General features: G+C 44.4%; 1 protein-coding gene across 1 annotated transcript in view; it reads right to left on the reverse strand.

Moving 5' to 3' along the window:
* Positions 1–1,128: 1,128 nt before the first annotated feature.
* Positions 1,129–20,826, reverse strand: part of TIMELESS (timeless circadian clock) — a 57,863-nt gene continuing 38,165 nt past the window's right edge. Inside the window, exons 16-30 of the mRNA XM_015429710.1 lie at positions 20,346–20,443; positions 19,327–19,444; positions 18,796–18,997; positions 18,005–18,156; positions 17,284–17,369; positions 16,666–16,789; positions 16,416–16,498; positions 15,856–15,998; positions 14,301–14,526; positions 12,629–12,697; positions 12,283–12,401; positions 10,929–11,037; positions 8,737–8,785; positions 6,684–6,763; positions 1,129–1,281 (exon numbers count right to left, since the gene is read on the reverse strand). Of these exons, the coding sequence (XP_015285196.1) occupies positions 1,205–1,281; positions 6,684–6,763; positions 8,737–8,785; positions 10,929–11,037; positions 12,283–12,401; positions 12,629–12,697; positions 14,301–14,526; positions 15,856–15,998; positions 16,416–16,498; positions 16,666–16,789; positions 17,284–17,369; positions 18,005–18,156; positions 18,796–18,997; positions 19,327–19,444; positions 20,346–20,443 (1,735 nt within the window). The 3' untranslated portion in view covers positions 1,129–1,204. The remainder of the gene's footprint in view (positions 1,282–6,683; positions 6,764–8,736; positions 8,786–10,928; positions 11,038–12,282; positions 12,402–12,628; positions 12,698–14,300; positions 14,527–15,855; positions 15,999–16,415; positions 16,499–16,665; positions 16,790–17,283; positions 17,370–18,004; positions 18,157–18,795; positions 18,998–19,326; positions 19,445–20,345; positions 20,444–20,826) is intronic.

Consider the following 20,826-nt stretch of genomic DNA (forward strand, 5'->3'; position numbering starts at 1 on the left):
CGGAAGAGCACCAGGACACATGCCAGTATTCTGCTCCTAACTGAATTAAGAAAACCAGTGAGCTCCTCACAATTTAGAGATTTCCCTCCTTCCCTTTCCAGAATCCCTTGAGTAGATAAGTGGGACAAGACAGAAAATCCTTCAGAACCTTTTATTTCTTCAGAATTATTCCAAAGATTTTAAAATTTAAATATTAAAAAAACCCACAAGAAACTCACAGAAACACTGCCAAACATGAAAGAGATCCATGGACAGGCAAAAGTGGGGAGCTTGGGAAATCAATGGGAGGCTTCCCTTTAATCTTTAATGGCATTGCCCCCATCATGAACAACCCAAACAATAAAGTCAACATAAAGTCCATGAAAAACAAGATGGCAGCAGACAAACAGGTGCAAGCAGCTGGCAGTGGATGTATCTTGCAGGGGGATGGCTATCTGGGTGCAAAGGAAAACATGGGCAATGCCTCTTCCCTACGGAGCTGCAACTCTTGGGCATGCCTCCTTGCCACTCAGCTCTAACACAGGACGCTAAATGGGACTGTGTGATTCCCGCTCCAGCACTCATCTTCATGGAAGGAGAATTGAGGACAGGATAAAGCACAAATGATAGAGACAGGACATTTGTCTACAAACATTGTGAGGCAACATGTGAAATGCAAAGGGACAATGCAAAGAAGGCGAAGAGGAAGGGAGCAAGGCAGATCCACATGCGGAGGAGTCTTAGGATACAAAGAGCCTACATCCGGTTTCAGCCTGGAAACCCAATCTGCACGGATGACACTGCACAGACACCAGCATTGCCATCTGGGTGCAAATAAAAATGGGTTCAGAAAGAGAATGCATCGTGTATCAGATTCAACCTGCATTAAGACTTAGAACCCACAGCAAAGCACCATGAAAAGAAGCCCAATTCTTGTTTGTACATGTTCTTTCACCATTTTTAAGCTGCTAGGTCCACCTTTCCGGTTTGGTTTTTGTTTTGTATCCTGAGCCCAATCATTCTGCATCCCTCGTCAAATTCTTACCCCGCCCCCCCGCCCCCAACAAAAGTGGTGATGAGGATTGAGAATATAGGAAATCTGACAACAACCAGTCTGATCCATATTTTGTCATATTTTGGCCACTGTCTGAAGTGATTGGTTGCAGCCTCAAGGCTGGAGCTTGGGTGTCATTGGCTTCCTGGGCCCAGTAAAGACTCTGCTCCATTAATCTTCCTCCTCTTCCTCAATTCGCAGGCACTTCCTCTTGCCAGCAGGACGTGGCCCATCCTCCTCACTGGAGCCTGTAGGGCCAAAGAGAAATAAAAATGTATCTAAGAACAAGGGGTCATAGAGCACTTGGCACCAACAACTGAGTTGGAAATGTGTGCTGTTGCTAATTCCAAGGTTGCAACGACAGGGACTGGAAAGTTAACAAAACCAAACAAATAGGGGACATTCAGGTCTAGGGAAAACCTGGAGGTTAAGGAAAAGAGAGAGAATATGAAACTGGATGGGCAGACTACTACTGCGGTCCATCCCTGCCTAATTACATTATAAACCGTAAACCAGGGTTGCACTTACCTGCAACTGTTGTTCATCAAGTTGTCTTCTGTACAGGCACACATTGGGACAGCGCATATTCAGGCTGGCCTCAGAAAGAACTTTCTAGCTTCTGAAGACTGGAAAGGTGCTCCTCTCCCACAGCATGTTGCATGCCGTGAGGGAGAGGTGCCATTTTCTCTCAGTTCTCCTGAACTGCCAGAAGCCCCAGAAGAAAGACACCAGAGAGCTCACAGCAGGGCAAGAGGGAACAAATGTGCACCTGCACAAAAGACAACTCAACAAACAACAGTCACAAGTACGTGCAACCATGTTTTCATCCTCTGTGCAGTCCCACATTGGGACAGTAACGAGTAACAAGCCAGGAGGTGGGCGAGAGTCCCTCAATCAAAGAGAAAATGCAGGACAGCTTTCCCAACAGCTGACTCCTTTGGGCATCTGTGCCCAAAGTGCAGTGATAGAGGAAAATGTCAGCAGAGGACCATGTAGGTGCTTTGCACAGGAACGCCACAAGGGAAAGCAGCTGAAGAAGCTTGAGACCTGGTAGAATGAGCTGCAGACAAGAGATGCCAGCATGATCATAGCAAAGTTTAAAACAATCCAGCAAGACAAAGTTCAAGGTGATGCAGAGTGATCTTTACATGGGCAGAATAACATACAAATTACTGTAGTCCTGAAGGAACACCTGCATCCTTTGCAGATAAAATACCCCTGGGGAGGGTTTAGGAGCCAGGCCATCAGGTGAAGCTTGGCGATGTCAGAGAGATCCCTGCTGCAGAAGATCTCAGGCTGGGGGAAGATGCACATAATGCTCCCTGGACCTGTTCAGAAGGTCTGAGAACCAGACCTGATGTGGCCAGAAAGGGGCTATCAAAATGCAATGTGTCCCTTTCAGCAAGTACCCATTTGAAACTTTGCCCAGAAGAGGAATTGGAAGGAATCCATTGAACAACCCCCAAGTCCATGAGATCTGAAAAGTATCCCCAATGGAGTCCAAATCATGCCCCGGCCTGGAGCACAAAGTGTTGGCTGATGCTGCAAACAAATCCACTAGGAGAGACCTGCAGGAGCGGCAACAAGAAGTATGTATTTGTCCAACATGGACCACTTGTGATGTGGCAGAGATACTCTGCTGAGAGTGTCTGCTATTCAGTTGCGAATCATAGAATGGGAAGGGACATCCAAGGTCTAGTTCAACCTCCTGCACAATGCAGAAAATTAACAACTACCTCCCCCACACATACCCCGTGACCCCTGCTCCATGCCCAGAAGGTGTGTAGGACATACAAGTCAAAACAAAAAGCTAGGCTGTAAAAACCCATATGTAAAGTCAAAATGATTATAGCAATATTTTCTGATATATGAATTAAAAAATAAATTTTTAATTTTTAAAGGAATTTTAAAGAATGGAAAAGTGTGATGTTAAATTATATTTAAGTACACCAAATCAGAATTACAAATTCCACCTTAATGTCATAGACAAAACACAGCACAAACAAGTCATATATGAATTGCTAACAAATAAGCATAAAGAATGCTAAATGATACAAATGTAAAATCTTCAAACACACAATGATGTGCATCTTCAATAACCACAAGATGGGCGATAGAGTCGCTCTTTTTGAATTGGATCTGCTTCGTGTTTGAAGATTACATGGGGTCTCAATCAATCATTAGAATTATCTTGTTACTTGTGATGTTTAAATTTATGTATATTGGATCTCAAGAATATACAGTACGGTGTAAATTTTTATCAACAGTAATAGCAGTTTTTACATATCCCTTCCATTAATTGGGCTGAGCTGATAACGTGTCCCTTTAATAAGAACACTATGAGGCTGACAAGTTTTTTAATTAACTACACCCTTTTTGTTACTGCAAATATTTTGATAGTAATCAATATGTAATTGATGAATGACCTATGCAGTCAACATACTAGAAGAAATAATGAATTCAGTGTTTGTATGAACAGCCTTTTCAGTCTCTGTATTCTGTTTGTTATATATGCATTATCCCATGTATAAGGTCGGTGAATGAATTTTTTTTTATAATGCCATATATGTTTAACTAATTTTTTTCCCCCTGTAATGTCTCTTTAGACTTTTTACCAACCTTAGCATTTTTATAATGTCTCGTAGATCATCTTTAACAGAGCATTTTCCCTGATCCTGGAGATCAGTCCATCATTGGATTTTGGCTGAAGAAAGGGTCAGTCACAAGCTCTGGCACAGCTGTTCCTGAAAGAGCAGTTTGTGTCAGAGTTGTCTCAGCCCCACCCACCTCACAGGGTGTCTGTTGTGGGGAGGGGAAGGGAGAGGAGTTTGTAAGCCGTTCTGAGACTCCAAGTGAAGGGCGGGGTATAAATCCAATCTCTTCTTCTTCTTCTTCTTACAACCTGCAGCGAGCTACAGTTAATCTGGATATCTCGTTCTTGGATTAGATTCTAGACTGGATTCTTTGGGCATAATTTTTGGATTAGTTTTTGGGTTGGACTTTTAGACCTAATTTTGTTGGACTGGACACTATATAAAGGACTTTTCGTTTGTCACTAATTATATCACAATTTCATTTGGATTTTTCTAATGTAAATGTATAGTAAATGAATTATATTTAGTACCTTTATACTTTCCTATTTCATTACTATTTAATAAGCAAAGATAAAAGAAAATGAAATATTACTTATTGGATAGAGTTTATTGAATTATTTTTCAACTTGTAATTGTTTGCACATAGTATCACAGTTTCTTGTACTCATCATCTGCGTTTTTCTGTGGCTGTGATTCCTCTATATTTCTGAAAAAAGCTGAGCCAGGGAAAAGCTATTTACTCTGAAATCAGAAGCCCAGAAGCCTGGACAAATCTGGAAAGGGATGCAAAAATCTTGCTGTTTCGTGATGAAACACATTGGCAGTGGCTCCAGGGCATGGAGACCTCTAACGCCAGAAAGAGTCTGGAGTTTAACCTACCACAAATAAACCATTGGTAAATACAGGCTAACGCAAACAGAACAAGAAATGTGAAGTTGCTGCCAGAGAAAGGGAATGGGGGTGGGAGTGTCAAGAGACTGTCTTACCCACTTGCCTCTTGTCTTTTCACAAACATTGGTTCAGACCAGAGGTCAATTCGGGGGGGATCGCGGGGGATCGCAGTTCCCCCGGGTGAGATGCAGGGGGGCGGGGCACACGACGAAGCCCCACCCACTGCTTCCGGCCGCCCCGCTTCCGGCCCTCATTCAGCCAGGAGGAGGCAGGAGAAGAGGGAGGGTAAGTTGCTTCCTCCCCGCCTCTCCCCACCCCTGCCTGCCTGGGGCCAGGGAGGGCCTTGGCGGGGCTTCCTCGCACTCCCGCCGGCCTTGCAGGTCCACCGCCGGGCCTTATGATGTCAGGGGGTGTGGCATATGTGAATGAGTTATGCTAATGAGCTCCCCTAGCTCTTTTTCTACGAAACGACCCCTGGTTCAGACTTGAGGTCTACAAAAAAAATCATACCAGCTTCTCTCTGACAACTCAACGTCATGTTTCAGAGAGTAAGATGAGGAAAGAAGGGAGTCAGCAACACGCCTGCTGATGAAGCCGCTGGGCCTAGAAGTTTCACCCACACATTCCATCGCATTAGCGCAAGAACCCCTGGGTGGGAGATGGTCTCTTGCTTAATTAGGCCTTGTACAGCTGCAGAGTACATGCAGAGTACATGATCTTATGATGGCAATACACCTGATTGATTAGGACCCATTAGCAACATACTTGATTGGTTCAGGTAACCTGCTTAACAACATATTTGATCGGTCAACTAGAACCATGCCAAAACAGGTTGTTTCAAGTATTTTATGAAAACCATAAGTGTAATTTTATATTATAAATCAGTAGTAGTAACACAACACCTATACAATAGAATATCTCATTCATAACTTTTATAACAGGGAAAAATCCCAAGCAAGCAATATTCTCAGCAGTTCTTTCAATCACAAAGAACGTCAACCAGAGTCCATGATATATCAAAGAAGTTCTCCAAACTATGTCAAAGAAGTCCAACATGGTTTCCGAATATATTTAGTTCACTTGTTTCCAGATTCCTTTTTCAAGAAAATATATAGTCATCTCCACTGGTTAGTTTCATAACACTTTATCTTTGGGCATGTTTATTCAAAAGCCCTTCTGTTACATTCACAAAAAGAAAAGACCTGTGGGAGTAAATGGGCACCAAGCTTACAATTTTTTAAAATGGAATGCATTTCCAACATTAATCTAACTTGAAAAACACCTCTTTTCTTTTTGAAAAGGAACCTGGAAACATGTGTACTGATTATATCCGGAAACCACGTTGGACTTCTTTGACATAGTTTGGAGGAGGATAGTAGGATCTTGCCTGTGAATTTTTATGGGGACTACAGTGCTATTTAGAATACTTTTAACCCTCCCTTTCTCCAAAGATCACACAGTGGCATATTTGGTTTGCCTCCATTTTATCCACAATACAGTCCCTGTGACAGTCGCTGGCCAAGTCATCCAGGACTGACACAGAGGTGACGGTATCTGCTACAGGGCCGCCACCGCCATTTTACAGCCTAAAACGGGCAGTTTAAAAATGCTGCAAAGGCTCTGCCCTATTCGTGCCAGCTGCACGACAGGTCAAGGCACTCTTGCCCCTCCCATTGGTGAAACAACCACTGGGGGGACAAGTTTCAGCACTTGAAAATGTGCAAGGGGGGAAGAAGAAGAGTGCCTCATCCTGCAGGCCTGATAAGGACTGGGTCTTTGCAGAATTTTGGCATGCCTCCTGATTGGAAGATCGCCTCCTGATTGATCGAAGACATATTCCTGATTGGAAGAAAGCAAGTGCAGTGCAGAAACTCATGCAGAGACACAATAGACAGCTTCCACTGAAAGCACATAATAGCGCTGCTTGATGCAAAGATGGCTGAATTCCCTGTCTCCATAAGTGACTGACTGGAAGGAAGCAAGGCCAGACAGTAACTGGTACAGGCGCATGCCATGGGGCTTACACTAGGGGGAAAGTACATACATGAACCTTAGGTGTATTAATTTAGACCTCATAGCACCTAGCTATTCGTTCAAGGCACACAGCTGCACTGCCCCTCCAAACACACACATGGAACTTGCTGGACCGCAGAAATTACAGATACCTTGACTGTCGCTCTCGTGCTCATCACTGCTGATCAAACGGGTCCTCTTGGGTCCCAATGGGAGCTGCATGGACTCCTCCCTGAACAGAAAAGCAGCAAGATAAGGAGCTTTGTGAACCCCAAAGGAAGTGAGCTGCCCTGGGACAGTGGTTAGAGTGCTGGAGTGGGACCTGGGTCCAAATCCCTGCTCTGACGCAGAAGACTATCAGGTGTCGTTGGGCCTGTCACAGCCTCTTGGCCTAACTTATGTCACAAAGTTGCTGTTCCAAGCATAAAACGGTGGAGGGCAGAATGTTGTGATAACTACTTTGGGTCCCCTTTACAGAGCAAAGTGGACTATTCATTTGTTAAAAGGGCCTGGGAAAGGGCTGATGGCAAGTATGCAGCCCAGAAACCACAGGTTCTAACCCTTCATTGCTTCAGACCCAATCTTTTCTGCCCCAGGTCATGACTGTTCAAATCAAGAGACCTGTTTTTCTTTTCTTCCCTCATTCCCACAACTAAGGAGTTTTTACATAAAGGTGTAACCTCTGAAAGGAACAGAGATTTGCACTGAAAAAGCAAAAAAATCTGGAATATTTAAATTTCCTTTGAAACTGTTTGGTATCCATTTTGTCCCAAGCAATTTTTAATGATTTCCACCACCACCCTGCAACTCCTGGTTCACAGATACCAAGTGATATTAATCAACTTTATTTTTATCTTCCTCCAACAAACTTAGGCTGACAGGTGTGGCCCCCTCCCCACAAGAACTTCAGAAGGGCTGAGCCCTGCTGCATCAGACCAGTGGTCCACCAAGGCCAACATAAAGGGCACAGAAGAGAGTTCAAAGACTAATACCACCTTCCTTCATACAATACAGAAAATACCACAAAGGAGTATCATGGATATAAAGCATCCAAAGTGTTAAGAGACTTTGTTTTCTGAATGTATTTTATATTGTATTTTGTATTTCTGGTAATTTGTATTTTGTTTACCAATTCATATCGATATAACTTTGTATAAAATATAAAAATTTTCAAATATTTTTACAGTTGTACTTGTTTTTTGGATGACAGCCCCTCCTAGCACTGGTATGCAGCAGTTTGCAACCTCTATGACCATGGAGGTTCCCTTTATTCACCGTGACTAGTACCTACTGATGGACCTATCCCTCCATGAATCTGGCTAATCCCCTTTTAAAGCCATCTATTTCTGTGGCCACTGCATCCACTGGCAATGAATTCCACCCCTAATAACTCATTCCTTTTGTCTTCCAGACCCTGTTGCCTATCAGCTTCACTGGGTGCCACCCTATGCTTCATTTTATAAACCTCTATCGTGCCCCTCTTATGGCTATCTTGTTTCTAAACAGAAAAGCCCAAGGCTCCTTAATATTGTTCTTACAACAACCCTGGGAGGCTAAGAGACAACTAATGGTTCAGGATCATCCAGTGAACATCATGGCAGAGTGGGGATTTCAACCCAATTCATTCTAATCCTATGCAGGCATGTTAACCGCAATGTTACGCTTGCTCTCTGTGACAGCATCTCAGATGGTAGGGTTAGATTGTATGATTCTACAAGCCAATCGGATCACAAAGGAAAAGCTGGAGTGACACATTTCGAGCACCGGTAACTAATTGCTGAATGCAGCTCTGCCTGGCAGCACACCCTAACTGATAAACAGCGACTCCTACTGCCGGTGTTTTGCTCCTGCTCAGCATATGACAGCCAAATCATTACACTGACAGAGACAGGAAGAGACAAGTCGCAGACAGCCTTGTGCTCCTGTCTATGACTTGGCTATGTAATCCTGAGCTTGAAAGGTAGAACTGCTCGATTCCAAGAATTCTGAAAGAGGAGCATTCCAACAGGAATGGAAGCAAAATTCTAAAGGAGAGGGTAAATGTGCATTTTAGGAAAAGCAAAAATGAATTCAAACACGTTTGCTGTAGCTAGTGAAGTCTTCTTCCTCTGAGGAACACTGCTCTCAGCATTCCCCAATCAATCTGTGAATCTCCTCCAGCCCCAACTCCACAATCCCCTTATGGATGCCATCCTTAAGTCTCACTTTTCTGGTATGAGGCTCCTTGGTCCCTCTGTCTCAAGAACTTCTTCCTCTGAAACAAAATGGAGAGTGGCATTCATTGCAAGCTGGTTTACACAGAATTACAGTGTGGTGGAGGGAAGCTGGTTCCCACATGCAGTCGTTTAGCCTAGCGTTCCACACCAATTCAAATACAGAGAGGTCTATAAAAGGGGCCTGAGCACCCCAGAACAGCAGGTCCCCCAGGCACACAACTACAGCATGAGTGGGTTTTTTCCCTTATGTTTGTAGAGAGAATGTTGATACACATTTGTCACCAGGAACAGCAAAGCCAACAGGCTCTCAAAATCTGTGGGCTTTATGTACCCACTGTAGGACTATGGCCAGCGCCCCTTAGGAAATGTTGAGTCATCTCTACCCCAGCATGGCCCACGAAACATTTTTTTAATTAAAGCAACCAACACATGTGGTTTCAGTCACCGATCCAGAATTCAGTTCCATCAGTTCTTCTGTCTGTAAGCAGCGTAAATATACATTTCAGCCCAACTCAGGAAGGGACAGTGCTGGTGGGCAGAGTATGGCTTGATGGGTTACACATCGAACAGGTGTGGAATACTCCAAGTGTGTTTCATTCTGCCAGGCATGGAGGAACCCCTTTCCCCCAACCTCATTTCAGAGAAGGAAGCATAACCTACTATTAGAAGGCAGTAACCAATTCCACAAATTCACATGCATGACAAGAAATAAAACGTACAAAGGAAAGCCTAGGGCAAACTCTTACGGCATGCCCTCAAGATGCTTTGCGGCAGCGTAATGCCAGCCAAGATTTGTACAATTGGAGCCAGATCACAAAACTGATCAATCCCACAACATATGGGAAATTATGAATACATTGTTTTGGGCTGGATTTTGCAACAACTAAAGTGCATGCTTGGACTCTAGCGTTTATCTGATTGTGATGCCCGTTTTTCCCCCCACCAAGTGTTTAGACTTCTAAATGCAAATACTTCTGATACCACTCCATGTTGGATGCACAGCTGCAAAAATGAACCAAAATCTTGTGATATATAAATATGGTAGCAACTATTTTACAGCATTATGATCTGCCAACGTGGCTGCAACAGACACATATCCTGGGAGCAGAGTATCAGAACATGCCTTAGGAGGAGGCCTACATTTGAGACCTGAAGCCACTTGATTTTCTTGCTTTGGGTGTTACCTATTGTCATACACATACACACCAAAACCCTATTGGACTCGCAAAATCAGCAGGACATAATTCTGCATGTGTGTACTCAGAAGTTTCCTAAAAATGTCTGCTGTGTCTCTGTAAGCATTTTCCAGCTTCTGGCTGAGTGGCCATGATGTTACAGATTGTTCACTAACACTCTCAACTCTAAGGGAAAGGTCCATGTTCTGAGAGCAGCAAAAGGCTAATATGGGCAAGTGGTTTGGGTGGAAAAAACCCTCAGAGGGTATAAGAAAGCAAGAAGCTATCGGCTGGAGCAGAAATGTGGTTAGGCAATAAGAAAATCATGGTTCAGCCAAGGAACTAGAAAAGCTACAGGCAAGGGCTACTAGCACTGAAAGAGTGAAGAACTATCAGAAGGTGACACTGTAGAAAAAAAGAAGGCAGGAGCCAGGGTGGATGAGAAGGATATCTTTAAGCAGCATGGGTGGAAAGTAGGTCAAGCAAGGCAGGAGCCAGGGACAGTAAGCCAGTGAGGCAAAGAAATTAGAACAATGAATGGACATAACCATTCCAAACTTTATCTGCCAGCCTCCAAGTGATTGTTAACGTTTATGTAATTTTTGCCGGAGGAATTCGCTGAAAGATGTAAGATTTCCAAAAATTCTGAAGCAATGAGAAAAAATATACAGAACAGGAGTTGTTTTCAGTGCTCCCCAAAATTTCAGTTGAAAAAATGAGGGGGGAAATCCTCAGACATTTTCATGCTATGTTTTGAACTGAGTAAAACCTTATCTGAAACCCATTTCTCTAATTTCAAAGAAAAGATATTTCATAGGAGGTCCTCCCCCCCACATTCTCAAAATTTCCCAATTTTTCCATTGGAAAATCTGGAAAAGTCCTCAAAAGAACATATTTTTGCCAAATTCTTCAATGGCCCACACCCGCAGGCCTTCCCATCTCTAGGTCAGCTTCAGCAAACAGGGCTTCCATGGCAATCCTCCCCCACCCTTTGTATATGCCTCACCATCTGGATGTTCGTTAGTCTCATCTGCCAACCCCTGCAGGGCAATGGAAGCCGCCAGTTGCCACAGCCGTTCCGGGCTGAGTTTGGCTGGGATGCGCCAGAAAGATTCCTATAGGAAGTAAAATTTAAAAATTGTGTGGAGTTTTTACAAGTGCTGTCAGCTTCTGGCCTCAAGAAGGCATTATGGCCCCCTTTATATGAAAGACTTGTTGCAGTTGGGTGGGTGCGCATGCTCAAAATGATTACCTCCCCCCCAATTATCATTCATTCTGAGGAATGAGTTTGCCAAACCCAAAGAACACTGTTCAATCCCTCAATAAATGGACACAGAAAACAGAATGGCATATGGCTGCTGGCTGTAAAGCTTCAAAGCATAAATCAAAGTATAAGTTTGAAATATAACAAATTCTAATATAAAGACCTTGCTTCTCCAGAAGTGAGGAGTCATCTGAACCAAACTAAGCACCAGATCTGGCTTCATCTCAAGGTGGAGTGACAGCAAGGATTCCTTACCATAATTCATCTTGAGCCAAAGACACATCCCCTCCCTCCATTACTGCAGCATTAAATTCTACCCAACGATTTTAGCCTGTGCATTTATACTCTGTACATGTGCCAATGCTGAACACTTTGACTCAGCATCCATAACAGCCTAACTACACGATCAGCCATGCACTGCAATGTAAGTTTGGGTTAGAACTCAATTCCTAGTGTATCGGGGCTGATTTGGATCAGAACCGCGATGTGCACACAGAGGAGCTTAAATCTTCCTCCCAGGGCCATTTTCTCAACCTGAAATTCTTACAGTTTCTGCTATTCCCTTCTTCTTGCATGCCATAGTCCTCATTCCAAATCGCCTCTCTCACATGTGGGAATCAAGTTCCAAGCAAGGCACTGATTTCCAGGATCCAAGGAGGACTCCAGGAAAGCACAATGTGAAGTTAGGTCCTAACACACTGCAAGGAAAGAAACCCCACACTAGAGCGATTAAACCTGGGATTCATGAGTCAGAGTCAGACTCTACCAAAACATCTAGGAACCTTGTGCTTCTTAGCTCTGCTGATGATAAAACCTTGGATGCATTCTGAGCTTTGCCAGGCACCTATAAACTGGAAACTACAACTAGCAATCTAATCCCCAAAGCAGGAAATAGATAAACATCTGAGTGAAAGCCAGCTGAACAGTATTTTTCAAAACAGTGCAGCTCTTTAACAATGGGCAACAATTTAAAATAGCCCTTCAGGGGAATGGGGGAAGCAACTCCAAAGCAGAAGATAATCACAAAATACTATCCCAATAAAAATCTGTTCCACACACCTGTTCTTGTTAATTTTCTTCTCCAGCAAAAAGTTACCTGCTCACTGGCTGGGGCTCGTATCCCAACATTCTGTAGCAGCTTCTGGAAACCTTTATGCTCCATAGCATCCTCATTCTCTTCAGACAGCGGCACCAAAGGCACAGGTTGGGCACATCCTGGGGAAACAAGTAACCTGTCCAGCTAAGTTCTAGCCATTGTACCAGGAAAAGATGCAGTGTCATAGTGGATACTGAGTTCTTGCCTTTGGAGGAAAAGTAAGACATAGCATCTACTCTCTGCCCATTTAAAAATGCACTCATTAAGCCACAATTTCTCACCCTCCGAAGAACGAGGCACAGAACTAAGAAACAGTAACACCAAGCCCAGTTCCCCCTGCATTTACCATCCTCTTCCCTGTCATCAGCTGTTCGGTTTAGGCAGCTCTGGAGCCACAGCAGAGGACCAGACAGGCCTGTGGAGACAAAAATGGAGATGGATGGGAGAGAAACCCCTTTCCCTCAATGACCTTGAGGTAGGAAATGTTAACACTATACTAAGGCCCTTTATGTGATATAGTCCATTAATAAAACTTCAGAAATAAAAGTATTTGGTTTCATTCATACCACATAACATTGTATGTATGGGATGGGAGCACTGAGTGGGGAGGAAAGTCATTACAAGTTTGCAAAGAAAGTCGTTACAAGTTTGCAAAGTAGTCTGAGAAATTATGCTTGGGGTCTGGACAAAGATTTGGTCTACACGTAACAGAATTTAATAGAATGAACTACACTACTACAGAATGGGGGGGTCCACATTTTTTAATGCTTTCTGATTCTATAAGCCTTTAAACAGAATATAGTATACCAACAAAGGGCCAGGATAGCCCTTGAGGAGCTAATTCTCTATGTGCAAGGAATGGTTTGAATGAGATCGCATTATGAAGTCAGTCCCACGCCTGCAGAGTCCATCCATCCTACTTCATTCCATTGCATTTGCAGAGTCCCTATGTGAGTGTCAAACAGAGAAGCATCTGTGGTAGGCAGATGGCTGAAGGGCAACTCAGAGGCAGCACCAACATCGGCATGCAAAAAGAGGCCCACTAGACTGCAATAAAATATGGACCTCGGGCTTCATGTCCGATGAATCATCAGTACAAATCTGAGTTGAAAAGATTCCAAACCATAGATCTCCCAAGTAAAAAATTAGTACTTGTTCTAGATTGGTATTTCATTCAAAATGTGTGCACTGTTCAAAAAACAAAGAGACAGGCTCTGTAGTAGTTTGGTTTCACAGGGCTGGAGCTAACACCTAGAGAAGCCTGCTTCATAAAGGCGCATGACTTCAAGCAAGGCCTCTCCTTTCTATTTTAAAGTCTAAGCAAGTTTCCCCTGGGAATAGCATTCCCTGATATTTCAGATAGTTATTTCCAAGAACTGTCCCAACACTGATTCCTAATATCTACTTTTAAGCTGTTCTTGATAATCCTGGGGTTCCCTACCAGCTACCACCCATCTTCCCTGAAGTGTACAGCCGCAGTGAGCATGTTGTAGAATTCATGCAAGAATGACAGAAACATTCAAGAGATCTGCCCTGCACCTACTCAAACTGTAGCCCCCGCAGAAGTCATTCCATGCACTGAAATCAGCACATGGAGAGGGGAAGTGGGCAGGAGCACACAGTCCCACCTACGCACAGCTACCAGCTAGCAAGACAGGGTTTATACATATACAAAGTGTGTGTACATGAGCTGTGAGAATGGTACTTTTTCAGACATTCATGATAACAGGAACACTTAGGTGTGTAGGTGAGGTGGCAGAGCCAGCATACTTCTGCCTGTTCCCCCTTTCTATATGAGCTGATTTCAACATGTGTAATGTCATCTGCAGAAGGCTCGTGCACCTGTGCAGGTCCTCAAAGACAAAAAGTTTGGAACCTGCTATCCATTAGCACCATGGCACTGTGTCACCAGATGACACTGGGGACCACTGCCTCCTTTTCTGCACTGCCTGCATTGCCACCTCCTTTTCTGCTACTAGGTGGCCTTTTCTAAACAGAATACTCTGCTGCTCTCTCACCTTCTTGCTGCAGGCTTCGCATGAGCTCCTGGGAGTCCCTGTCAGAGGTGGCAGCCTCCTTTTTTTTAGCCCGCCCATCCGGGAGTCTGTGGCACATATCACTGTCACCATCCTCCCAGGCTGGCTCCTCCTCATCCTCACTGTCCAAATCATCCTCCTCCTCCTCCTCGTCGTTAACCTCATCCAGGTCAGGCACCCCAAAGTCCTTGGGGAACATGCTATTGTTCTGAAAGCAATGAAGACAGACAGATAAGAGCAAACCACAGTATAGAGCTGCAATAGACATAAACCCCACATCACACCAGCCAACTTTCCTTGAAGCCAGATGTAACTGCTTGAAATTTATAAAGCCTTACACATACCTTTCTGGACTCAAACTTAGTTCTTACCTTTGTTTTTAACTCTTTTATGATCTGTATTCTAATTTGCTGCTATTCACAGATGTTGCCAACTGTGTTATTCCAATCTTAGCTGTACTTATGTATCTTGACTCCCAATTAGCCCTTCCTGACAACTAAACCACCCCTTCTACCTATATGTAACCCTTAAGGAAATCTGTTTCGGTGTATCTGAAGAAGTGCGCATCTACACATGCTAAGTCTCTCAGTTCTCGCTTATGCCCAGAATTGAACTTTGTTGGTCTTGGAGGTGCCACTGGACTCAAAGTTAGTTCTCACATATGTTTGTTAACTCTTGTACTTGTATGCTAATTTACTGACATTCACAGATCTTACCATCTGCCTTAATCCAATCTCAGCTATACTTATCACCCAGTTAGTTATGCATCTTGACCCTAACTAGCCCTCCTGGCAAATACTCGTCCACCCATATGTAAGACTTGAGGAAAACGGTCTCAATGTATCTGAAGAAGTGTGTATGCACACAAAAGCTCATACCCAGAATTAAACTTTGTTGGTCTTAAAAGTTCCACTGAACGCAAACTTTGTTCAATGGGTCCAGACCAATGTGGCTACACAAATATTTCAAGCCGAATCCCTTCATTTTATAAAATATTGTTACATATATAAGAGGCTAAGACTGACTGCGACCTGTAAGCCTACCTCTCCCACCCACTTGTTGAGCTGTTGTAATATTTATGAAAACCTTTATACCCTCCCCTCTTCCAAGGGGGCTGACAGAAGAGTAAGCACCAAGAAACAGGCGGAGTTCAACCACAATCTATCCAGTAAGGCAGAAAAGACTCTGTTACTGATGGTGCAGATTCTACCAAGGAAATGAAACGTCCCAGATTGAGTAGGGAAAACCTCCCATGGCACCCTTGGGCTGGAGGACCTCTTGACTATTAGCAGGAAGCAGGGATGTTTGGAAGGGAATGGAGGTGAAGTGGAAGAGGAAAAGTTAAGGGAAGCACCCTGCTGATGAAAGGGCACTTGCACAGACTGCGTTCATCTGCTTTCTCCCTCACACAGCCATTTGGAAAGGGATCAAGACTGCTCAAGACCCGTCCAACTACCGAGGGCCTAATGCGTGTCATGAGCATGTACATATGTCATGCAGACACACACAGAGAGAGAATAGAAGGTGGGCACCATACCGCATCATGGAACCCAGGCTTGCGCCTGCGCTTCTTGTAGAGCTCCTTGCGGTCAGACACCAGCCCCATGTTGAGGAGTTTCTCAATAATGCGTGCTTTGGAGCGCTTCGCTGTGATGTGCCTCATCACATTGCCCAGGATATCTGCCAAAGGAAGAGAGACAGGGACAACAGAAGCGAGAGTGAGCTTAGTTCAACCCCCACCAGGATTAATTATTCCCCCCCCCCTTTTACGGAACATGCATTTAAAGAACAGTGGATTTTTCCCCTTAGAAAAGACCACTACTCAGATTCCATTTCATTCCACAGCAGTGTTTCACAGTGTTCATTTCAAGGTAATCAGAAACACAGATAGAAAGGTAAGGAAGAAAACAGCAGAAGTGAACCAAAAGGGTTAAAATTAGTCACCACTGGGAAAAGATGGTTGGAAAGTAATCCTGCCAGAAGAACAGAAACGATTGTGCGTGTCGCTTTAAATCTTGGCAATTTCCAGCTTTCCCATCACTGCCCACCCCTCTAGCATTCAGAAATAAGCAGGATCTTTGAGCCACCCAGCCTCACCATCCGTGCCCTGGAATTCCTCAAAGAGCCGCTGAAGCTCTACCTCTTGATCATGTGTCCACAGGACGATGCGGGTCCCCTTTCTGTAAAAGAGAGCAGATCAACATCCAACGACTCTGGGACTCACCTCCTGCCACGCGCCAGGCCTTTCAGCAAGCAAGGCTGCAGAGGTCTGCAGTGCACAGCCCGACACCAAAAACCCAGAGAAGACTCCACCACCCATCCCAAATTAAAAAAAAGAATTACCTACCGCTCGTGAGGAAAGTCTCGCACGCTGCTTGCCAACCCCAAGCGCACCAGCTGCTTAGCCACCTGCTTACGAGTCCGGTTGTTGCTTTTCAGGTGTGCCAGGATGCTGTTAAGCACATCTTCTCCTGATGCCAGGGGGAAAAATGGTGTGTAATGCCTTAGAAGAAATGGAAACCTTGACGACCCCACTGACATATATAAAAACAGAAGCCAAATGTTCCCCACAAAGGGATGGGCAATGCATTTTAATAGCTCTTCTTCCACATGCACAGCTTTAGTAGTCCTGCAGCCCCTTTAACAGAGAACCAACAATCATTAAAACTTCCATCCCTGGTGGCAATCCTTACCCACTGATTTGACCACTCAAGTGGCTATTTATAAAGCCGGCACAGTTCTGGGATCTGGAAACCTCGGCTGCCATAGTTCTTCCTCACCAGAACCACTTCCCACTTGGAAATAAAACACAGGAGTCCTGACTCTGTCTCAACTCCACCCCTTCTTTCTCCCAACTGTAGTTTGCAGGGCCAGAGAATAAAATTAAGGCTTCTTATACAGAGTCTAGATTGCAGCCTCTCTCTCTGTCTGCCTAGCTGTGCCCCTTCAGAAATTGAGTTGGTACCTTCCACTTCCTTGTACTTGTAGTAGAGTTCCCGCAGCTCCTCCTCCTCAGCCTCAGTCCACTGGTACGTCTTACGAGAGTTTGAGCTGTTGGTGGCCAGAGAGACAGTATTGAGAAAGGTTTAGTGACAGTGTACCAAAGGGTAACATGGAAACTAAGGGCCACTGCAAGCTCTTCTGTGACCCAGCTCAGTCTTGTTTGGGCATCTGTCTCCGTTTGACCTCAAGGTGGAGTGCCCACCCATTCCTGGGACATTGTTTTCGAGGGGAATGAACAACTGAAGGAAGAGACCAATAATATTTCCAACTTCTTGTTTCTCCATTGTACGTATGTATGTATCTCCAATGGAGATACAATCCCGATCAACTTTCTCTTTTTGACCAAGCAGACAAACTAAACAGTGCTAAATGTGACAAAGAAATGACCACAATTTAATGCATGGTACCATTTGCCACTACTGGCGATCCCAGAATAATTTATGAATGCCCTCAAACTCCCATTTAGGTGGCTGTCAAAATTCACTGTCCTACCTCTGAACGTTCTGACATTCACAAAATTCAATCTGAGACGGTTAATACTTGCATGTGAATGTCTATGTTTGCCCGATTTTGGACATTCGTTGTCACACCGATGGCAATTTTGAGAAAGAATCTACTATAGGGCAAAGAGCTGCTATTAGGTAGGGACTCTTCAGTTACTGGCCAGGATTCTATAAACTCACCCTTCTCCTTCCTGCAATATTCTGTAGCCCTCAGTCATCTCCCGTATCACAGCTGAGTTTTTCCAGAACAACAGTTCCACGTAGGCCTTCTTGTTGCTGGATGCCAGTGCAAAGAATTTGCCCACAATGTATTTGGCAAAGGTCACCAGTTCCTAAGAGTGCAGGGAGAGAGAAAATCTTTTTTAAAAAATTAATAGTTTTTTTTTAACCTCAAGATTTAACAGCTCATGCTATAGGAATATCTCATGGGTGGAGAGAGAGGACAGAGAAGTATATGCCCACATTGTAAAGCATTCTGAGAGCTCAGGAAAGCATTTTAAGCCTTTCATGCTACTTAACACAGAGATCAATCTGCTGATTGAGGGCTTCTGAGGGGGCTTGTTATTCGAAAAGCACAATACACAGTGCACTGCAGTGGCAGATTCTGCATTCTTTGCAACATCTTCTTGACAAGGAAAAAAAAACTGTAAAGGTCTTCCAGATGCTTCTGAAAGTATCTGCTTTAAACCGGCACCCTGACTCACCCAGGGGCCTGTTTGCAGCATTGAGGGGAGGGGAAGAGAGACAGCGTTGTTTTGGCTGTATTTATTTGCTTTGTTTTTCTACTGTGATATGTAATGGATTGTGGCTTTGAAGAAACTGTCAGTGGCTTTGAGGGACAGGATGAGACAGAATGTAAGTTTTAAAAAGGCAGGCATCCCAGCCTGGCTACTGGATAGCCATTTACTTGGAGTTTCCAATTACAGATGAAAACTGACCCAAACTGTCATACCTCTAACAGGGCCCCTCACCTTGTAAGCCCCAGAGGCAGGATCACTGAGGAGTCGGTTGAAAAGGCAGAAGACGGAAAGCTGGAAGAGCAGAGCCTCCATCTTGAGGTCATGAGCGATGCGGTGCAGCATCTTCACCACACAGTGGTTGGTGTGGGTGCTGTTTTGCTGGTAGTTCTTGAAGAGAAGGATGTAAGCCTTGACCACATTGGCGCTAGCAAACCTGCACTCAAGGATACAGGTATGAGAAATGCTTGGCGTTAAGAAAGCCATAAAATCAGGGCTGCAATTTCATGAAAATACACAATGGTATTAGGCACAGGATTCAACTTCCTAAAAAACCTCAGATTTTATTTTTTTTTTGTTAAGTTTCTAGCACTTAACGTTGATAAAGACAACAACAACAACAGATTGAGGAAGGGACATACTAAAGTGGCTGGTATAGGAATGCAAAAAGGATTGCTTTTTGACATTTTAAAACTTTCAAGCACATAGGACATGAGAGAACAGAAATATGACATGTGACACATATAAGCCTCAAAACCTGCATACCGCTTCACATAGTCCAGGAAGCTGAACTCCTTCTCTGATACTCGTACAGATGCCAGCTCTTCCTCAGCAATCTCTTCTTCTTCAGCTGCCTCTTCGGGTTCATCTGGTGCTGCTTGCCCTGTGTACATCAGAAGAGATGTGTAACATTTAAATAATACTGTGCTTACCAGTACCTTTCAAAAGATACTATGCCCTGACAACTCTACCTGTTTGACCTTGTGGGCATCTTTGGAATTCTGACACAGGGTGGTGGGCGCAGGCACAAAATGGCTGCTGCAGGAGGCAAGAGCCAGCCACACAATGCCTGCCACAGCCTACCTTCAGTCACACAGTGAAGATTCCTTGAGCTGCTGTGGCAGCTGCTGCCAAAGCAATGTTTTTAAAAATCTGCACAGCCAATTAAACCTCCAATGGCCGATCAGAAGACCTGCTGGACAAAAGCCCCATCTGGGCCTACCCACTTTCTAAAACACCCGGCAAGCACCAGGAAACGTGTGCGTGCATAACATGGCACCCAAAGGCACCACAGTGGGGATCTCTGTACTAAAGTATCGTGGTAGTTTTGGCTGAGTCGAAGGAAGCAGTTTTGTTGTTGTTGTTGTTGTTGTTGTTCAGTCGCACAGTCGAGTCGAACTCTTTGCGACCCCATGGACCACATCACGCCAGGCTGTCCTGTCTTCTGTTGTGCTCTGGAGTTTGCTTAATTTCATGTTCGTTGCCATCGATAACACTGTCTAACCATCCCATCCTTTGCCGTCCCCTTCTTCTTTGACCTTCAATCTTTCCCAGCATCAGGGTCTTCTCCAGTGAGTGCTCCCTTCTCATTTGGTGGCCAAAGTATGTGGATTCAAACCTGGGCCTCCCAGATCCTAGTCTGGCACTCTGACCACTTCACCATGCTGGCTCTCATAGAGCTGTGCTAGAAAACAGCATATAGATATACCTAGGAGCCCGTCAGCTATGTCTGACTCTCCCTGTCTCTGCTGTACTCTATCCATATGTGGAGTGTGGTTACTCACGAGGGAGGTTAGCAAAGAAGATATGTTTCAGCAGCTCAACTTCTTCATCTGGAGCAAGACTGGAAGATCCAAAAACATCCCCTTCAGGCCACACCTCCCTTAGGGAATAGAACAGATATGGCAGGATTAGTTGATCACAGCAAGAAGAGTAGGGTTTCCCTCACCCCACAAGTCAAGCACTGAAAAAGGGCAGACTATAAACAAAATATACATTATTTTTAGACAGCATAGGTTTGTGAGAATATGGAGTCCAGGAAATAGTATTACTCATGTTACTTAGCCACTATGCTAGCCCCAAGGTGGGGCACAACGGCAGGACACACATTTTGTAAATAAAAGAAAACAATGTTGTTTGTGGACTGAGAGACTTTCATTTGACCTTTTTTTTTAGAAATCTGACAAGGGGCGGGCCCCGCGATACTCGCGGGGGGGGGGAGGCAGAGGAAGCAGCAGGAGGAGGTAAGTACCCCCCCACCCCGCT

Source organism: Gekko japonicus, unplaced genomic scaffold (assembly GCF_001447785.1).
Source record: "Gekko japonicus isolate JY-2015 unplaced genomic scaffold, Gekko_japonicus_V1.1 scaffold947, whole genome shotgun sequence".
In the NCBI taxonomy this organism is placed as follows: Eukaryota; Metazoa; Chordata; class Lepidosauria; order Squamata; family Gekkonidae; genus Gekko; species Gekko japonicus.